The sequence below is a fragment of the Nycticebus coucang genome, chromosome 10, assembly GCF_027406575.1.
Source record: "Nycticebus coucang isolate mNycCou1 chromosome 10, mNycCou1.pri, whole genome shotgun sequence".
NCBI classification, from domain to species: domain Eukaryota; kingdom Metazoa; phylum Chordata; class Mammalia; order Primates; family Lorisidae; genus Nycticebus; species Nycticebus coucang.
In genome coordinates this window covers 81,200,648-81,220,265 of record NC_069789.1, presented here as the reverse complement: position 1 = coordinate 81,220,265, position 19,618 = coordinate 81,200,648, and the positions used below count along the sequence as shown (strand labels likewise).

Sequence of the window (19,618 nt, the reverse complement as noted above, 5' to 3'; positions counted from 1 at the left end):
AGATCAAAGAGAGATTCTGTAGATTCTTTATCAAATTAATCAAATCTTCATCTATTTCAATTTGCTAGGAGTTTTTATCATGAATGGACATTGAATCTGAGAAATGCCTTTTTTATAACTATCAAGAAATAATTGTTCTCCATCTATCTATTAAAGTGACTGATTTCATTCCTTGATTTCATAATCGCAAACCAAGCTTGCATATGAAGAAAAGTTTATCTAGTCATAATGTATTAACCCTTTATATATTGTTAGATTTGACTTGCTAATATTTTATCAAAGAGTTTTGAATTTATATTCCTCAGAGTGAGTGGCTTGTAGTTTTCCTAACTCATAGTGTCCTTTTCGGGCTTCTGGGTCAATATATTATACTGATTCCATAAAAAGAGTTGGGATATGTTCCCATGTGTTTTTTTTTTTTAAGGTATTTATTTTTATTATTATTAAATCATAGCTCTGTACATTAATGCAATCATGGGGCACCATACACTGGTTTTATAGACTGTTTGACACATTTTCATCACACTGGTTAACATAGCCTTCCTGGCATTTTCTTAGTTATTGTGTTAAGACATTTATATTCTACATTTACCAAGTTTCACATGTACCCTTGTAAGATGCACCGCAGGTGTAATCCCACCAATCATCCTTCCTCCACCCATCCTCCCCACTCTCTCCCTTCCCTCTTCTCCTTCCCCCTATTTTTAGGTTATAACTGGGTTATAGCTTTCATGTGAAGCCATAAATTAGTTTCATAGTAGGGCTGAGTACATTGGATACTTTTTCTTCCATTCCTGAGATACTTTACTAAGAAGAATATGTTCCAGCTCCATCCATGTAAACATGAAAGAGGTAAAGTCTCCATCTTTCTTTAAGGCTGCATAATATTCCATGGTATACATATACCATCATTTATTAATCCATTCGTGGACCAATGGGCACCTGGACTGTTTCCATGACTTAGCAATTATGAATTGGGCTGCAATAAACATTCTGGTACAAATATCTTAGTTATGATGTGATTTTTGGTCTTCTGGGTATCTACTAGTGGAGGAATTATAGGATTGAATGGCAGATCTATTTTTAGATCTCTAAATGTTCTCCAAACATCTTTCCAAAAGGAATGGATTAATTTGCATTCCCACCAAGAGTGTAGAAGTGTTCCCTTTTCTCCACATCCACGCCAACATCTGCGGTCTTGAGATTTTGTGATATGGGATAATCTTACTGCAGTTAGATGATATCTCAAAGTAGTTTTGATTTGCATTTCTTTGATGATTAAAGATGATGAGCATTTTTTCATATGTCTGTAGGCCATGCGCCTGTCTTCTTCACAGAAGTTTCTCTTCAAGTCCCTTGCCCAGCCTGTGATGGGGTCCGTTGTTCTTTTCTTGCTAATACGTTTCAGTTCTCTGTGGATTCTGGTTATTAAACCTTTGTTGGAGACATAACCTGCAAATAATCTTCTCCCATTCTGAGGGCTGTTTGCTTGCTTTACTTACTGTGTTCTTGGCTGTGCAGAAGCTTTTTAGTTTGATCAGGTCCCAGTATTTTTGAAGCTGCTTCAATTGCCCTGGGGGGGGTCCTCTTCATAAAATACTCTCCCAGACCAATTTCTTCAAGGGTTTTCCCTGCACTCTCTTCTAGTATTTTTATAGTTTCATGTCTTAAGTTTAAATCTTTAATCCAGTGAGAGTCTATCTTAGTTAATGGTGAAAGGTGTGGGTCCAGTTTCAGTCTTCTACAGGTTGCCAGCCAGTTCACCCAGCACCATTTGTTAAATAGGGAATCTTTTCCCCACTGAATGTTTTTAATTGGCTTGTCAAAGATCAAATAATGGTAAGTAGCTGGATTCATCTCTTGGTTCTCTGTTCTGTTCCAGACATATACTTCTCTGTTTTTGTGCCAGTACCATGCTGTTTTGATCACTATTGATTTATAGTATAGTCTGAGGTCTGGAAGCGTGATCCCTCCTGCTTTGTTTTTATTTCTGAGTAATGTCTTGGCTATTTGAGTTTTTTTCTGATTCCATATAAAACGAGTATTATTTTTTCAAGATCTTTAAAGTATGACAGTGGAGCTTTAATAGGGATTGCATTAAAATTGTATATTGCTTTGGGTAGTATGGACATTTTAACAATGTTGATTCTTCCATTTGTTAACATCTTCAGCTATTTCTTTTCTTAGAGTTTTATAGTTCTCTTTATAGAGATCTTTCACGTCCTTTGTTAGAAAAACTCCCAAATATTTCATCTTCTTTGGCACTACTGTGAATGGAATAGAGTCCTTAACTGTTTTTCAGCTTGACTATTGTTGGTATATATAAAGGCTACCTATTTATGAATGTTGATTTTGTAACCTGAAATGCTGCTGTATTCCTTGATCACTTCTAAGAGTTTTGTAGTAGAATCCCTGTTTTTTTCCAAGTATACAATCATATCATCTGCGAAGAGCAAAAGTTTGATCTGTTCTAACCCTATATCCCTATATGGATACCCTTGATCGCCTTTTCTTCCCTAATTGCGGTGGCTAAAACTTCCATTACAATGTTAAAGAGCAGTGGAGACAATGGGCAGCCTTGTCTGGTTCCTGATCTAAGTGGAAATGATTTCAATTTAACTCAATTCAGTACGATAATTGGCTGTGGGTTTGCTGTAGATGGCCTCTATTAGTTTAAGAAATGTCCCTTCTATACCAGTTTTCTTAAGTGTTCCAATCATGAAGGGATGCTGGATATTATCAAAAGCTTTTTCTTCATCAATTTAGAGAATCATATGGTCTTTGTTTTTTAATTTGTTTATGTGCTGAATTATACTTACAGATTTACGTATATTGAATCTGCCTTGAGACCTTGGGATAAAACCGACTTGGTCATGATATATAATTTGTTTGATGTGTTGCTAGATTCTGTTTGTTAGGATCTTGTTGAATATTTTTGCATCTATATTCATTAGTGACATTGGTCTATAATTTTCTTTTCTTGTTGGGTCTTTTCCTGGTTTGGGGATCAGGGTGATGTTTGCTTCATAGAACGTGTTGAGTAGTCTTCCATCTTTTTCTACATTTTGGAACAGATTGAGTAAAATAGGTACTAGTTCCTCTTTAAAGGTTTGGTAGAATTCTGACATGAAGCCGTCTGGTCCCGGGCTTTTGTTTTTAGGGAGATTTTGTATGGTTGATGTTATTTCAGAACTTGATATTGGCCTGTTCAACATTTCCACTTGATTCTGGTTAAGTCTTGGATGATGATGTGCTTCCAAGTGTTGGTCAATTTCCTTCAGATTTTCATATTTCTGAGAATAAAGTTTCTTGTAATGTTCATTAAGGATTTTTTGAATTTCTGAGGAGTCTGTTGTTATTTCATCTTTGTCATTACTGATTGATGAGATTAGAGATTTTACTTTATTTTTCCTGGTCAGGTTAGTCAAAGGTTTATCTATTTTATCGACCTTTTCAAAAAAACCAACCTTTTGATTTATTGATCTGTTGTACAATTCTTTTGTTTTCAATTTCATTTAATTCTGCTCTAATTTTGGTTATTTCTTTTTTTCTACTGGGTTTGGGGTTGGAATGTTCTTCCTTTTCCAGTTGCTTGAGATGTCCCATTAAGTTGTTAACTTCCTCTCTTTCCATTCGCTTGAGGAAGGCTTGCAGTGCTATAAATTTCCCTCTTAGGACTGCCTTTGCTGTATCCCAGAGGTTCTGATAATTCGTGTCTTCATTGTCATTTTGTTCCCAAAATTTGGCAATTTCCTTGTTAATCTCATCTCTGACCCAGCTATCATGCAGCATAAGGTTATTTAACTTCCGTGTTTTTGTATGAGTATGCAGATTCCTGTTATTACTGAGTTCAAATTTATTCCATGGTGGTCCAAGAAGATGCAAGGAATAATTTCTATTCCTTTAAATTTACTGAGGTTAGACTTGTGACCTAAGATGTGATCGATTTTGAAGTATGTTCCATAGGCTGATGAGAAGTATGTGTATTGAGTTTTGTTGGGATGAAATGTTCTGTAGATGTCCGCTAAATCCAATGTTGGATGGTTAGGTTTAAATCTAAAATTTCTTTGCTCAGCTTCTTTTTGGAGGCTCTATCCAACCCTGCCAAAGGAGTGTTGAAATCTCCAACTATTATGGAGCCGGAGGAAATCAAGTTGTTCATGTCTGTTAGAGTTTCTCATAAATTGAGGTGCATTCTGGTTGTGTGCATAGATATGAATAATTGAAATCTCATCATATTAAGTATTAACCTTAACAAATATGAAGTGACCATTCTTATCCTTCCTTACTTTTGTTGCTTTAAAGCCTATTGTGTCTGCAAATTAAATTGCAACACCTGCTTTTTTCTGATTACCATTTGCCTGAAATATGGATGACCATCCTTTCACCCTGAGTCTATATTTATCTTTAAAGGTAAGATGTGACTTATATGGAGCAAATATCTGGCCTGAGTTTTTGTTCCAGTCAGCTAACCTGTGCCTGTTTAGAGGACAATTTAAGCCATTCACATTAATGGAGAATATTGATAAGTCTGGTAAAATTTGGGGTATTGAGTTTTTCAAACATCCAGTGGACATTTTTAATCCTTTCGCAACTGTGGAAATTGGAGTTTGATCAAAAGTTTCTGAGTGAGTTTACTTTTGTGGTAGAGGATTGGGCTGGTCATTAAGGAGGATAGGTCTGAGAATATCCTGAAGAGATGGTTTGGTTATGACAAATTTCTTCAACATATGAATGTCATTAAAGTATTTAATTTCTCCATCATAATTGAAACCTAGTTTAGCTGGATACAGCTGGATTCAGGGTTGAATGTTATTTTGCTTTAGGAGATTAAAAGTTGATGACCACCCTCTTCTGGCTTGAAAAGTTTCAGCAGGGAGATCTGCAGTCATTCTAATATTCTTCCCTTTGTAGGTAATGGATTTCTTACGTCTGGCTGCTTTCAGAATTTTCTCCTTCATATTAACTTCAGTGAAGTTAATTATGATATGCCTGGGGGATGTCTTATTGGGATTGAGTCTTGCTGGGGTTCTGAAACTGTCTGCTATCTGAATTTCAGAATCTCTTGGCATGTCTGGAAAGTTCTCTTTCATAATTTCATGGAGAATGACCTCTGTTCCTTGAGAGGCCACGTCATCGCTTTCAGGTATCTAATGAGGTGGATATTAGCCTTCTTTGAATTATCCCAGAGCTCTCTGAGAGAATGATCCGTTTTTGCTCTCCATTTCTCTTCCTCTTTGAGAGTTTGGGAGCGTTCAAAGTCTTTGTCTTCAATGTCAGAAATCCTTTCTTCTGCTTACTCCACTCTGTTACTGAGGGATTCTACTGTATTTTTCAGATCTTTGAGAGCTGCAAATTCTTGCTTCAGTGCATCAAAATCTTTGGTGGTTTTGTCTTTAAATTCGTTAAATTCTTGAGACAACTTTTGAATTTCTCCTTGAATTTCTAATTCTGACTTTTGAATTGCTGCTTGAATTTCTAATTCCAAATTTTCCTCCATTTTATTAATCTTGTTTGCATTCCAAATTCTGAATTCGATTTCTGACATCTCGGCCAGCAGTTTATGAATGGGATCTTCAGTTACAGCTGCCATATCTTTCCTTGGGGTGGTGATCTATTCTGGTTATTCATGTTTCCAGAGTTTTTCAGCTGATTTCGACCCATGATTGTTTACACTGTTTGATTTTTCCCCTGGAGCTTTGTCGAGGACCCATACAGAGCTATGGCCTGAGAAACTGGGGACCTGTTTCGTGTGGTGGGGCTAAGTGGTTCTGTCTTGTTTTCAGCTGGTCTCTGTTCGACCCTAGTGAAACAGTTACTCTGGGTTGAAATCTCAGCTGTGGAGAAATACCAGCAATTAAGTCACCCCACCCACCACAGGCAACAATTTGAAAAGAAAAATCAAACCTTCCTACAACCACACACCCAGGGCACCACCTGGATAGTCCCCAGGTGAGTGGCTCAGTTCAAAAGGTCCAAATCAATTGTCTCAGTCAGCACCTGTCTCAGTTGGGAGAGTTTAAAAGGTCTCTGGCAACTGGATCACAGGGGTCTGGTGACTACTCAGATATGGCTTGCTCCAGTGCTCCGTGGAGTCAGAAGGACCCACCCAGCAAATAGATTAGTCTGGGAAGGTTGTTGCCTCCTTCCCTACCTTGCACTTCTGTCACACCCAGTCACTGATAGTCCCGCAGGGCTGTGACCCAGTTGCCTCTAGTGAACAGATACTCCAGGGGGTTGCACTTGCCTGAATCACAAGGAAATCTATTTCTGCTCAGCCAGGCCACTGTGCTCTGCCTCTATCTAGCAGGGGAAGGTGAGGCCCGACAACCTCAGGTGCTTGATGGAGGCTGGGGAGTGTTCACTCAGTCCCAGCCCCACCCCTGATTGATGTTACTGACAGAACAGAACATAACAACTTTGCAGGAATTTGTTTCTGTCCCTGCTAAATTCCCCTGCGGAAGAGAAGCTGTCTTGAGTTTCCAGAGCCTGCACCTCAGGCCCTGTCTTTGCTCCTGCATGTTTGTATTTGGTTAGCTGTCAGTTCTCGCCTCCTGCCTTCCATTGTCTATAGGCTGACGATCCCCTGAAGGCTGGGGGCGTCTTAGGCTCAGTAAAGCTGTCCTCTGGGTTAGCCCTGCCCTGGGAACTTCCCAGCTCTGCACGTGTGTTTCTAGTCCCTGCCCTCCACCCAGGCCAGTACCGCCTCAGGCAAACCCTTTACTCACAGGGCCTGCATTTCTGTCCCAGATCTGTTCCGCGGTGGTTGCCACCTGAGAAGATGCCTAGCCTCCTCTGGTTGCCCAGGGAGACAGGAGGTGTGGCTCAGAATGTCCAGAAGTGTGCCCTATTGTTGCAAAAAAATGGCTGCTGCTCTGCGCCTCAGGCCACCGCAGCTTGTTCCCTCTCAGCTGACAGTCCTATCCTCACTCCCGTGCCGTAGAATCAGCACTGACCAGCTGCAGTTTTGGCCCTGTCCACATCCCTTGAGAAATCACCCAAGAATCCAGACTCCTGGGGGACAGGCTTCCAGACCTCAGAGTGAGAGTGGAGGGGAGTGCTGGGAGCTCAGAATTGCAGGTAGAGAATATATACAGGTCTATACAGTTTTAGCCTGGCAGGAGAATGCTGTGACACCCTAGTAGGGGAGGTAGGTCCAGTTTTTAGAGGGTCTTTCCCGTGGAATGAAGTGGGAGGACCTTTGAACTCTGCTCGTTTGTTTTGTGGGGCACTTTGAGCCGTTCGATGGGGGAGGGGACTCCCGTCCACGTGGTGATGGATTTTGTACCTTTGGTTTGTATCCTTGGGGTTGCAGCTCACCTCAGCGGGGTTGATGTGCATTCTTCAACCTTCTCTCTTGATGCAGCTCTAATCCACCAGGTTACTTGCTAAATTTCTGTCCTTTAACTCTCCTTCTGGATGGGAGCCTCGGTGAAAAGCTGGCTTCAGTCAGCCATCTTGTCTCCACCCCGGTAATTCTATTTTTAGTTTTTTGAGAAACCTTCATATAGTTTTCCATAGCAGCTGTGCTAATTTACATTTCCATGAACAGTATATAAGAGTACCCCTTTTTCCACATCCTTGTCAGCATCCGTTACCTACCTTTTTGATAGCCATTTTAAATGGGATAAGGTGGTATCTCATCAGAGAAAGGTAATAATCTCATGACATTTAAAATGGGATAATTAAATGCAGTTATTTCTCTGATGACTAGTGATATTCAGTGTTTTTTCATATACTTCTGGCCATTTATGTCTTCTTTTGAGAAATGTCTACTCACATCTTTTGCCTTTTTTTTGGATATTTTTTTTTTTTGGCCGGGTCTGGGTTTGAACCTGCCACCTTTGGCATGTGGGGCTGGTGCCCTACTCCTCTGAGCCATAGGCACCGCCCCTTTTGCCCATTTTTAATCAGATTATTTTTTCTTATTATTTCAGCTCCTTATATATCATGGTTATTAATCCTTTGTTAGAGGGGTAGTTTATAAACCCCATTCTTTTTTTAATTCAACCCAAGTATTTGTTGACAATACTCAAACCATTTTTGCTAATCTGTAATCATAATAATAGTAGCAACAGACACTATGTAGCTGGGATTGTTTTAAGCCCTTTACATTTATTAACTTATTGAATCCTCACAACAATCTTATGAAATCATTACTATTATAATTCCATTCTACTCATGACACTGAAGTAACTCCTCCAAGGTTATCACAACTATTAAGTAGTAGAGCCAGGATCATCTCCCAGAGTCTATGCTTTTAGATCATACTGCCTGTCTATTTTGCTACATCTCATGGTCAGTTTTTTGTACTTACCTTACTTCTCAGCCAATGCTTTCTTCACTTGACTTCTCAGAAATTACATTCCACTGTCTTACTAGCTATTTCTTCTCCACTCCTTGGCCGGTTCTTCTTTCTCTTCCCAAACTATGAGTGTTAGAGTGTTCCAGGGTTTAATCCTTTGCTTTTTTCTTTCCTACAGTAATGTTACTCCTAAGCCAGTGTTTTGAAATACTGTCCTTAAGCTGTCTCCAGCCCTAAACCTTCCCTTGAAGTGCAGACTCTTGTCCATCCATCTGTTGAATTCTTCACTTGGATATCTAATGAGTAGCTCTAGCCTAATAGGAGCAACCGAGCCTGCTTCTCCAATCTTAGCAAATGGTGTCACCATTCCCTCAGACCAGAAACCCTGACTACTCACATCCTGCATCAGACTGCAACAACCTTCTAATTGGTCTTTCTTTAGCTGTCTTATCTCCCTGTGATCATGTTACCATTCAGCAAGTAGAATGATCTTTTTAAAAAAAATCACTTTATTTTCCTGCTCAAAACTCTCATTGTTTTCCATCAGATCTAAAATGTAACCCCCTTGCTATAGTTCGTAAGGTTCTCTATAGACGAGCCCTTTTCTACCTTTTCTATCTTTATTTCCTACACTAGCCCCACTGACCTTGCTCGTTATTTCAACACACCAAAGGCCTTTCCAATTTGGGGCTTTTTATACTTGCCATTTGCTCTGCCTGCGACACTTCTCTAAGGTTATTCCACAACTTGCTGTACTGTGTCATCCAGGTCTTTGCTGGCTGCCATCTCCTCAGAGAAGCTTCCCTAATCAGTCTTCAGATGGCATTCTCTCCCTCCTGGTCCTCTTTATTGTCTTCCAGCTGCTTATCCTTAGCCGATTGATTATTTTCTTGCTTGTTATCTGTCTCTGGAAATTGCACCTTATAATAGCAGAGACTTTGTCTTGTTCCATGCCTTTTCCTGCCTTATAGTAGGCATTGAGTATTTGTCGAATAAAGTAAAAGAATGAGTACTCTAAAACTGCATTCTCTGAGACCCTCCCTTTTGTATAGTTCACTCTTATTTCCCTTTCTCCTACCTCTACACCATCTTTTCCTACTTTATTTTAACATTCTAGCCCTTAATTCTTTGTTTTTGTTTCCATAAGTAGAAACTTAATATTCTGGGAGGTTTACAGGTAGTAGTAATATATTAAAATTTTATAAGTAATTTGTTTGATCTACTCCATTTTGCTAAGGCGATTTGTGTGGAACTTCTTTCGCCTGGAAAATGAACATCTGAATAACTGTGGTGAATTCCGTGCTGTGCGGGACATCTCTGTGGCCCCTCTGAATGCAGATGATCAGACACTCCTAGAGCAGATGATGGACCAGGATGATGGGGTACGAAACCGCCAGAAAAATCGATCATGGAAATACAGCCAGACCATATCCCTGCGCCGGCCTCACCTCGCCTCTCAGTAAGTATGGCTTCCTCTCTGTGAGATGTATCTCCTTTGGGTTCTAGCACGGAGTAACATTTAAACTAAAAAACTAGCAGGTTGAACCAAAAGAAATCACTGATATCCAACCATTTTTCACCCACAAAAAACAGTAATATCAATACACCCTATAGAATGTCTTAGCACAATAATAAATGTCATTAATGCATTATTTGCTAATTTAGCATTAAAGATACACTGGCAAAAACTTAGTTGGAGAGTGATTTGTTTAATTCTTTTATATATTTTGTATTCAAATAATTTTTAACTTAACAATTTTATGTACTTGACCAAATTACTTAATTTCTCTATATTATCCCTCATCTGTAAATTGGGATTAATCTTGTTCCTGCTCATAGAGTGATTAAGTACATTAAATCTGTTATTATGTGGAACTTATTATACCAGTTTCCTCACAGAGCTCGCTAAGCATAAACTGTTATTATTTTTGTCTTATTAAATATCTACAATATCTTTATCAATGACTATGTATGCATATATTGTTTAAAGTTATACTAAATGTACAATATATGGTGACTGCATTTGAAATTTTGAGACAGCAAATAGCATAGTAAATTGGAATGAAGGAAGATACTTAAGTTGAACATAAGCAGTTTCTAAAGGATAAAGGAGTGTTTGAAGGGGTTAGAGGCACAGTTAGAGCATGAAGGTGGAAATAAAGGGCAGTAAAGACATAAAGGTGGAATGAGGGGCAGAAAGAAAATCCATGTGACTAGAACTCTAGTGAGAAAAATTTAGCTGAATAGATGAACTGTGATTGTAAAAGAAAAGTGCAAGCTGGATCTTACAGGCAGAGAATTTTTCCACAGAGGGAGGGATGACATTGTGAAAGTGGTATCCTAGGAAGTTTTAATGGCACTGTATGGAATACATTAGGAAAGGGAAAACTGAAGACCAGGAAACCAACTGTAAGGCTATTGCAGTATTTTTAAGTATGGGGCAATGACAAGATTAGCATGCTTATAATTGAGGACCAAAAGGAATGTAAGAAGACGTTTTGGATCAAGTAACAAACAGGAAGTGGTAACAGTAACTCAGTGGAAATAGGGGACTAGAGTAGACTTACCAAAGCTTCAGATAGAGATTTGGAAGTTCCCAGAAGAGAAGAAGGTAGAGAAGAGAAAAGAAAAGAAAAGCAGAGAGCAGGGAACTGAGTCTACTTTTCTGGCTAAACCGCTTTGGCCAGGGGAAAAAAAGGAGATAAAGGAAAGATGCACAAATGGTCAGGGAGGTCAGTAGGAAGAGCATCAAAACAAAGCATGGGGTTCCACACCCATAGCACAGCGGTTATGGCTCCAGCCACATACACCAAGGGTGGCAGGTTCAAACCCGGCCTGGGCCAGCTAAACAACAATGACAACTGCAGCAACAATAAAAAAATAGCCAGGCGTTGTGGTGGGCGTGTATAGTTCCAGGTACATGGGAGGCTGAGGCAAGAGAATCACTTAAGCCCCAGAGTCCGAGGTTGCTGTGAGCTGTGATGCCACGGTACTCTACCAAGGGCGACAGCTTGAGACTCTGCCTCAAAAAAAAAAAAAAAACATGGTTCTGTTATCCCAGGGAAGCAGAATTCAGAGAATCTGGGGCAGGGGAGCACTGAGTAACTCAGCAAGATAAACGGCCAAAGGCCAGAAGAAAATGATTTTGGTGATCATCTCATCAAGCTCCTGATTTTGAAAAGTCTAATAATCCTGTCACATACCAGCAGAGGGCAATCTAAACATACACTATTTCTCTGTCAGGAACCGGAGGCTCTTGGGTAATAGATTATTACGTTATATTTCAGGTGGAAAAACACGGGGAAACTAGACAGCAAGGAGAGGAAGACATTTAGAATAGACCAGTCTCTGTATAACCCAAAAGAGTGAAGAATCTAAAATAAGATCCAAATCTAAGTGCTGACTTTAGAACTTATGCAACCTTTAGCATATCCTTAACCTTTTTCAATGTCAGTTTCTTCTGTCAAATAGGAACAGATTCCATTTTCACCTCATGGGGCTTCCTAATTAAAAAATATGTTGTTACCTAATCCCATTTTTATCTAATGCAGGAATCTCTTCTGTAGCATTCTGAATAGATAGATGGTCATTTTGTTTTAATAGACAATCAAAAGTGATGATGAGCTCAGCGCCTGTACCTCAAGCGGCTAGGGTGCCAGCCACATACACCAGAGCTGGCGGGTTTGAATCCAGCCTGGGCCTGCCAAACAATGACAACTACAACCAAAAAATAGCCCGGTGTTGTGGCGGGCGCCTGTAGTCCCAGCTACTTGGGTAGCTGAGGCAGGAGAATTGCTTAAGCCCAGGAGTTGGAGGTTGCTATGACCTGTGATGCCACGGCACTCTACCCAGGGCTACAGCTTGAGACACTGTCTCAAAAAAAAAAAAAAGAAAGAAAGAAAATGATGAAGTTCATAATCATATGAGACATCTAATTTTATTGCTATATAGTTATAGTGGCAGGTTATGTTGGGCTAAAAGATGCTTCATTATAATATCACTATAACTTCAACCACTTTATCCTATTTAGGTTCTCATGTAATTTATAACGAGTCTCCTTCCTCTTCTGCATTATAGTTTGTCAACTACATGCTATTCCAAAGGTCACCCACAAAGTCACCATACATAGGGAAAATGGGAAATTATAGCTATATATACCTTTATTTACAAAATATTCATTGCAAAATTTTACAAAATATTTACAAAATATTCTCTATGTGTTGGTCACCTCTTTGTAAAATTTGTAATGAATATTTTGTAAACAAAGGTATATTTAGCTACAATTTCTCATTTTCCTTATGTATGGCAACTTTATGGGCAACCTGAGGGACAAACAACTGTTACTTCCTTGTCTTCTGCTGGCTCACTCTCCTAGTTTTCCATGCATACTTCAAATGGTATTTCCATCATCCTCATCATAATTCCTTATATTTGGTTAATACTTTATTGATTTTTACACACCCATGGGTGTAAAAATTGATATACACTTGATATAGACACTGTCTTCCTGAGGCAAAAATGGCATTAGGTGAAATAAGTGTTTTTCCTGCTTCACAGAGATGGAAACAGGCACTCAAGTCAAAGAGATGCATGATAAAATCAAAGCCAGCACTCAAATTCAGATCTTATTCCAAGTTACTACTGTCCTGCATCGCACATGACCTTCTGTTGTTCTCGTTACCTTCTTCTACTTTCTTAGTGTTTTCCTAAGCATACTTGAAATTAAATAGGAAACTCCAGGAATAATCCATCTAGTACAGTAGATAGCAACTGTTTAGGAAGTATATGTAATGGTGGTAAAATTGGAAATGTACTTAATCCTGCAAATGTGTTTGTATTTTAACAATGGACTAAGTTCTTCTTTTTCCTTTGTTACCACTAGATCCAAGGCTCGTGACACTAAGGTATTGATAGAAGACACAGATGATGAAGCTAACACTTGAATTCTCTGAAGTCTAAATTAACATCATTGGTTTTCCTACTCTACAGTTCTGTTCTTGACCAACGCAACCTCTAGTACCTTTCCAGCTGAAAACAGGAGAAAACACGTAACACATTTTCCGAGCTCTTCCAGATCGGATCCTATGGACTCCAAACAAGCTCACTGTGTTTCTTTTCTTTTCTTCTGGTTTAATTTTCATTTTCTATTTTTTAAAACAAATATTTACTTCATTTTGCCAATCAGAGGATGTTTTAAGGAACAAAAACATAATATCTTATGGATTGTTTACAATCACAAGGACACAGATACCTGTCAGGATGAAGAACAGGCATTGGAGGGACCCTGTGATGGGATGGTTCCAAGACTGCTCAGCTTCTGCTAGGCCCGGTTTTGACTGGTTGAAACCGGACATTGGTTTTTAAATTTTTTGTCAGTTTATGTGGAGAATTTTTTCCTTTCCTTCATATCCAGCGCAAAGGCACTGGCCGCACTTGCAGGAAAAGTGCAACTTAGAGCAGTACCTTCATTCACGAAGCTACTTTTTAATTTGATGTAACTTTTCTTATTTGGGGGAGGGTTGCTGGGTGGGTGGGAAATATGATGTATTTGTTACATATAGTTTTCTCATTATTTATGAAACTTAACCATAAGAGAATGATATAATTCCTGTGCAATGAAGGTGGTATCAGTGAAAGAAGACAGGGGAAACTAATGTTGGATGACATTTATGAAGGTCAGTCCCACCATACGTTTTTTGGGAGACAACTTGCACCAGTTTGACTTTTTTCTTTACTTTCTTTTTAATTTTAAGCCAAAGTTTCATCACTGACTTTCTAAGTTGCTGCTGCATTAGAGTCCTAAGCATCTCTCTCATAACAAGGCATCCCCACACTTCCATACTACCAGCTGAACTTCACAGAAGAGGTTCTGATACTTTTTTAATTTTTTACAAAACAGATGTGGAATACATTTGCCATATTTCAACCCTAACAACTGAAGTTCTGCCTTATGTTACAGCATGTAGGGTAATTGTAGTATAATCCTTACTAACTCTGAATTAGGAGATAGCTATTTCAGAGACTCTCTACACCCTTATTAGATAGTTCTTCTGAGCTCAACCACTTTAGCCAGAATTTGTTCAAATTAAAAGTCTTTTGTGGGAAAATCATATTTTTGAGCACATGGAACGAATTATCCTTCCTCTTTCACATTACATCGATACAAAAGACCTTGGCAGCCATTTCTCCCAGCAATTTTACGGATGAAAATTTAATTTCATGCCATCCCATGACAGAAAACCTACTTTAAAAATTTTGGGGATCTGAACTTGGTCATATATAAAAAGTATATTTCTTAGACATTTCAGAGTATTATGGACTATCCACAGTGCCCATTTTCACTTGTCTTTATTCTTCCCTTGTTCTGTAGTCATCCAAGTAAGCCCAAAACCATAGGGATTTTACTTTCTTGAAGATGTTAAATTTAACATTTCATTACCTTACAAAGTATAAATTCCAGGAAAAAAATAAAGTGTCTTTTACTCCCCCCACCAGTCCCAGATAAAGATTTCAAAATCAACATCAGCAGATTCATGAAAGTAAATATACTTCTATTGTTTTCAGCTTAATTATAGACAAAGAAATAAGTGAAAAGGCAGCTCTTACTACTTGCTTAGTTTTCAGACCATTTGGTCACTGCCCTTTAATACACTCCTTTTGTCAGCAGCTCTTCTCCCGTGTGTTCCGGTCTTTACTCATCCCTCTCATAATCCCAGTAGACTATATTAAAGTTATTACCAAAATTGTATCAGTTAACTGACAAATAGTTTCTTTCAGTTTCTTCCATGTTTATTCTGACAAGCTTCCAAATTTATTCCCTCTATAAATTGAATTTTGGCTTTTTTTTCCCCCTGAAGAATCATACAACGTTGTGGCTTCTATTGCTTTTTTATGTTTTGCCAAGCATATCCCTTGGCCCAAAACTAAAGAGGAAACATTTAATTACTGGTTTGTTTTTCTTTTTTAGTTTAAATAAATAGAATCATTTATAATAATCAGTGGTAACAATTTAGTGACCCTTGGTAAATTAAAGGTTGCATTATTTATACTTGGCTTTTTTTTCCTAAATATTCTGGGTTTTATACTTTAAACTATGGGGAAGATATTACTGGTCTGTCAAGAAATAGCAGTAATTATTACTGAGTTACATAAAGAAATCCAGTGGACCAGTCTTTCTTGTGCAAATAAAATTGGTGGTACTAATGTGTATTCAGAGACATTTGGGTTGTCAGCTTCATTCTCTGTTAGTAAATTATATGATGACACACATAAAATCTTATAGATGACTTCTGGTATTTGACCTTCCCAATGTTTTTACTTCAATGTAGCCTATGGCCAGTTTGGTCTTTCTTCAATTGTTATGATACTAGACCGTAATTAGTATTTTTTCATACACAACACAATGATAAAATGTATTCCTTTTCTGGTGTTGTCTTACTGGCATAGTATATTCAAAAATAAGGCTCATGTAACTTTGAGTGTACCATGACAGAAGCTTAAATATTTAAATGCACAGTTCTATGATCCTCTTAAAGCTGTAAAGAGAAAAAAGGGCTGTTCCTCATCAAAAGAGGATGTATAGAGACAAAGTACACATTTAAGTTTTTCCCTCAACAGAGGCAATATAGCCAGTTACAGTGGCTAACACCTGTAATCCCAACACTTGGGAGTTCCAAGGAGGGTGAATTGCCTGAGCTCATAGGTTCAAGATCAGCCTGAGCTGGTGCAAGACCTTATCTCTAAAAAATAGCCAGGCATTGTGGTGGGCACCTGTAGTCCCAGCTACTCAGGAGGCTGAGGCAAGAGAATCCCTTGAGCCTAAGAATGAGAGATTGCTTTGAGCTATGACAACATGGCACTCTACCAACGGTGACAAAGTGAGACTCTGTCTTAAATAATAATAAAAAAAAAAGGAAACATACATTTTCCTCTTCCAAATTTTATATGCCCCAGCAGTTATAAATGCTGTGTCCACTTAAAATTTTATTGGGGGCTCCTGTACACTAAAACTCTCAATAGAACTCTGAAAAATGAATTATCACGGGAGCAGCAACCTAACCAAAGGTAAAAGTTCCTCTAATTTTAGGTTTAGAAATTTTAGTTTTAATTTTGAGAATCACTAAATTTTTAATATCAGTTATGGTGCTTCTCAAAGGAATGAAAATAAGGCATATATAAAAGAATGAAATTCATTTTTCATTTTATGAGTACAGAGAGCATCGATGTATGTAGAGAAGTTAGAAGACAAAAGTGGTTTATTTTCTGTGTACAAGGAGCCCCTAGATTTAAGGCTGTCTAAACCATTGTGGTAGAATAATTGGTGATTTCATATCATATAGAGAGACAATGAAATAAAAAATTAAATCATTAATTAGGGTATTATGGCAATGTGTAAGATTACAAAGTAGTTGAAAACCCACATAGGACTTTTTTTCCCATTGACTCATTCTGATGTCATGAGTCTGATGTCCCGATTAAATGACAGGCAGGCTTCTTTGCTTCAGATTCAGAAGCAGTGGTTCAAGAGGAAAACACCATTCACCCAGCAGTAACTTACACGAACCCTTTAGAGAAGGAAAGTGGAGCCCAGCCCCTAAGATCAGTGGCTCTCCAATATCCTAAAGGAGAGTTCTGCAGTTTCAACTGAGCTTTCAGGAGAAGTAACTTATTGATACATGGTATCTTTCCATCATGGTTTGACACAAGTATATTCTCAGTAACTAGAAAAAGCAGTTCATCCATTTCTGAATAAAAAAGGCAAGGTAAAAATAGAAAAAAGTAACTTAGTACAGAGTCATACAGGCATCAGATTAACAGACATTTAGTTGAAAAGAAATAAAATCATTTTGGAGCTAGCAAAGAAAAGCTAGATGTTGGACCTTAGTGCAGAAGCCAGTCAGGAAAGTTCGTTAGGTTGGTGACACAAAGGTGATGCCTCTCCATACCTCCCGTCAGTGGTTATAATCACGTTTCTGGGAAATACCTGCTATTATTTTCCTATCTTCCCTCCCCCATTACTTTGCATTATTTGGGAAATAGTTCTTTATTCCTAAATGCAACTTTCTAAACAGTCATTAGAAAAGTTTCTCATTTTAAGAAAAAAATAGAATTTTATTCAAAACTTGGGATTCTCTGAAGTGATTGCACTTTTATCTGTTAAACAGACTTTAGGTTATTATTGTTTTCTTTTTATAGTTTGCATGAAATTTACCTAAGTCTCAAAAAATAAGTACTTCCTACCTTATAACATATTTGAATCTTTTAAGATTGCCTCTCATTTAAAAAATTGTTGAATCTATAGCTCTCTCTCAACTGCAAAATCACCATGCTTTTCTCAAATCTACTAAGAAATTAATGTCAGATGAAGAACATAGAAATTCTGGTAGAACTTTTGAAAAGTTAGGTAAAGAAGAAAATTTCTAAATTACCTAAATGCACCTACATTTTTGCATTTCCTTTGTAATAAGGATAAGTCTTGATAGTAAATCTTAAAAATTCCCCTTTCAGCATTGTACTCAAATTTATTCTGTATGATGTTAGAGCATATGATAATGTGGTTAATATATAGTAATTATAGCATAAGGAAATTATGCTGATTGGTGTTATGAACCAACAGTTTAACCAGCATTACCTACACCCTACTCACAAATATGAAAAAGTAAAAGCATCTTACTAGGTTTAGAAGAGCTTAACTTAAGCTATACAGAAGTTTGCCTGGGGATGGAGAAGAGACTGCTGCTTGGTATGGCTCATAAAGCCTTTCTTACGTGAATCATCGAAATTCTGACACTGAGCTGAGCTGACCCTTAAAAACAACCTTCCAGAATATGTATGTTTACTTATGGTAGAAGAGGAAGTAAGAGGGACAAGATAAGAGTTTCCCCTGAAGTTGAGAATCACTATACTAATTTTCAACTGAAGCATGTTTTCTTGTAGCAAACCTTTGGTTTATTTTATTATCAAATCAAATACCAGTTGTTTTGTTTTTTGTATGGTGCCATCAGCCTAGGAGGACAATCAAATAACCCATTGTTTGCCTTGGATTCAGTATGTCTGCTAATTACAGTCTCATCTTGTATACCTTGAAACAAGTTACTTGACTAACTTCCACCATATTACCTTAGCGATCTTCCTATGCCCTTTCCTCTGTACCACTGTAAATCAGAGGAAAGACTGCAATACTACTAGAAAGATGTGGACTTCTAAGAAAGCAAGGATTCACTACCTACAATTTCCTGACTGTTCCCAGCTTGGTGGAAATGAGGAGAGAAATTGTGGGAAATCCCTAAAGAGTAATTGTTCATGACATTGTTATTCTTTGGAACTGTAAAGTAAAATTGTGAGCCACTCACTTTTCAATTGCAAAAAGAACAAAACTCTTAAACTTTTATCACATTGTGACGATTAATTGCTTGCCATTTTTTTGATTTTCACAAGCTTGTATCAGAAGAATATTAGGAGGAGAAGCGGGTGGAATATGTATTTCTTTCTTCAAATCCTCTCCCACTACTTGTGTTTCCTTTACCTCCCTTCCCCCGCCACATTATGTTGGTCAAATGATGCTGTTCTATGAAACCCTGAGCTATGGTTGTCAAAAGTAACTATGGATTGTGATTAGTCCTCTGTGGTGCTTCTTTCTTTCCCTCTTTTCTCCCTTGCTGTCTTTCTTACTCTCTACTCTGATAAATGGAAAAGGTGACATCAAAGAATTGATGCTTGCTTGGACTCATGTTGTATCTGTGACTATGCTATTAGCTGTCTCCTTTTTCCTTCTCCTGTGGGTAGAATTCTTATGACATGTGGAGTTCCCTTCTTGATAAGTAGGTTAAATGCACAATGTGGTACTGTTTTATAGTTCCTAGATGGTTGTATAAAGCAAAAAGTTAATGTGGTTATGTGTTTTTAAAAGAAAATAAGTGGTTACTAAACTCTGTCCTTTTTTCATTATTACAAGCTCTCTCTGTTTTCTAACCGTTTACTGACTCTTTGTCACTGATGAATGGTCTGTGCAACTGTACCTATTTCTTTCTGGGTTTCTTGGATTCCTGAACATGGTTGCCATTAGGGCTAACTTGTTTTGGGCAAACAAACCACACAGTGGTAAAGTTTTCAAACTCTTCTACTAAATTAATAATTTTTAATGACTCTTTTTCTTCAGGTAATATATGAGGAGTATGAACTCTAAAGCAATCAGATTGATGCAACAAGTTTTTTTAACTCAACACAAAGAATCTCAAATACTAGGTGAAATAATAAGTTCAATTACATGTTGGAGAGCTAGACACTTGTTATCACTGTATCCATGCCCTTTGT

General features: G+C 37.9%; 1 protein-coding gene across 1 annotated transcript in view; it reads left to right on the top strand.

Annotated features, from left to right (window-relative positions):
* The window catches only part of XPR1 (xenotropic and polytropic retrovirus receptor 1), a 269,974-nt gene extending 250,697 nt beyond the window's left edge, over window positions 1-19,277 (top strand). Inside the window, exons 14-16 of the mRNA XM_053605329.1 lie at window positions 9,543-9,764; window positions 13,188-17,476; window positions 17,607-19,277. Of these exons, the coding sequence (XP_053461304.1) occupies window positions 9,543-9,764; window positions 13,188-13,248 (283 nt within the window). The 3' untranslated portion in view covers window positions 13,249-17,476; window positions 17,607-19,277. The remainder of the gene's footprint in view (window positions 1-9,542; window positions 9,765-13,187; window positions 17,477-17,606) is intronic.
* Window positions 19,278-19,618: the final 341 nt, after the last annotated feature.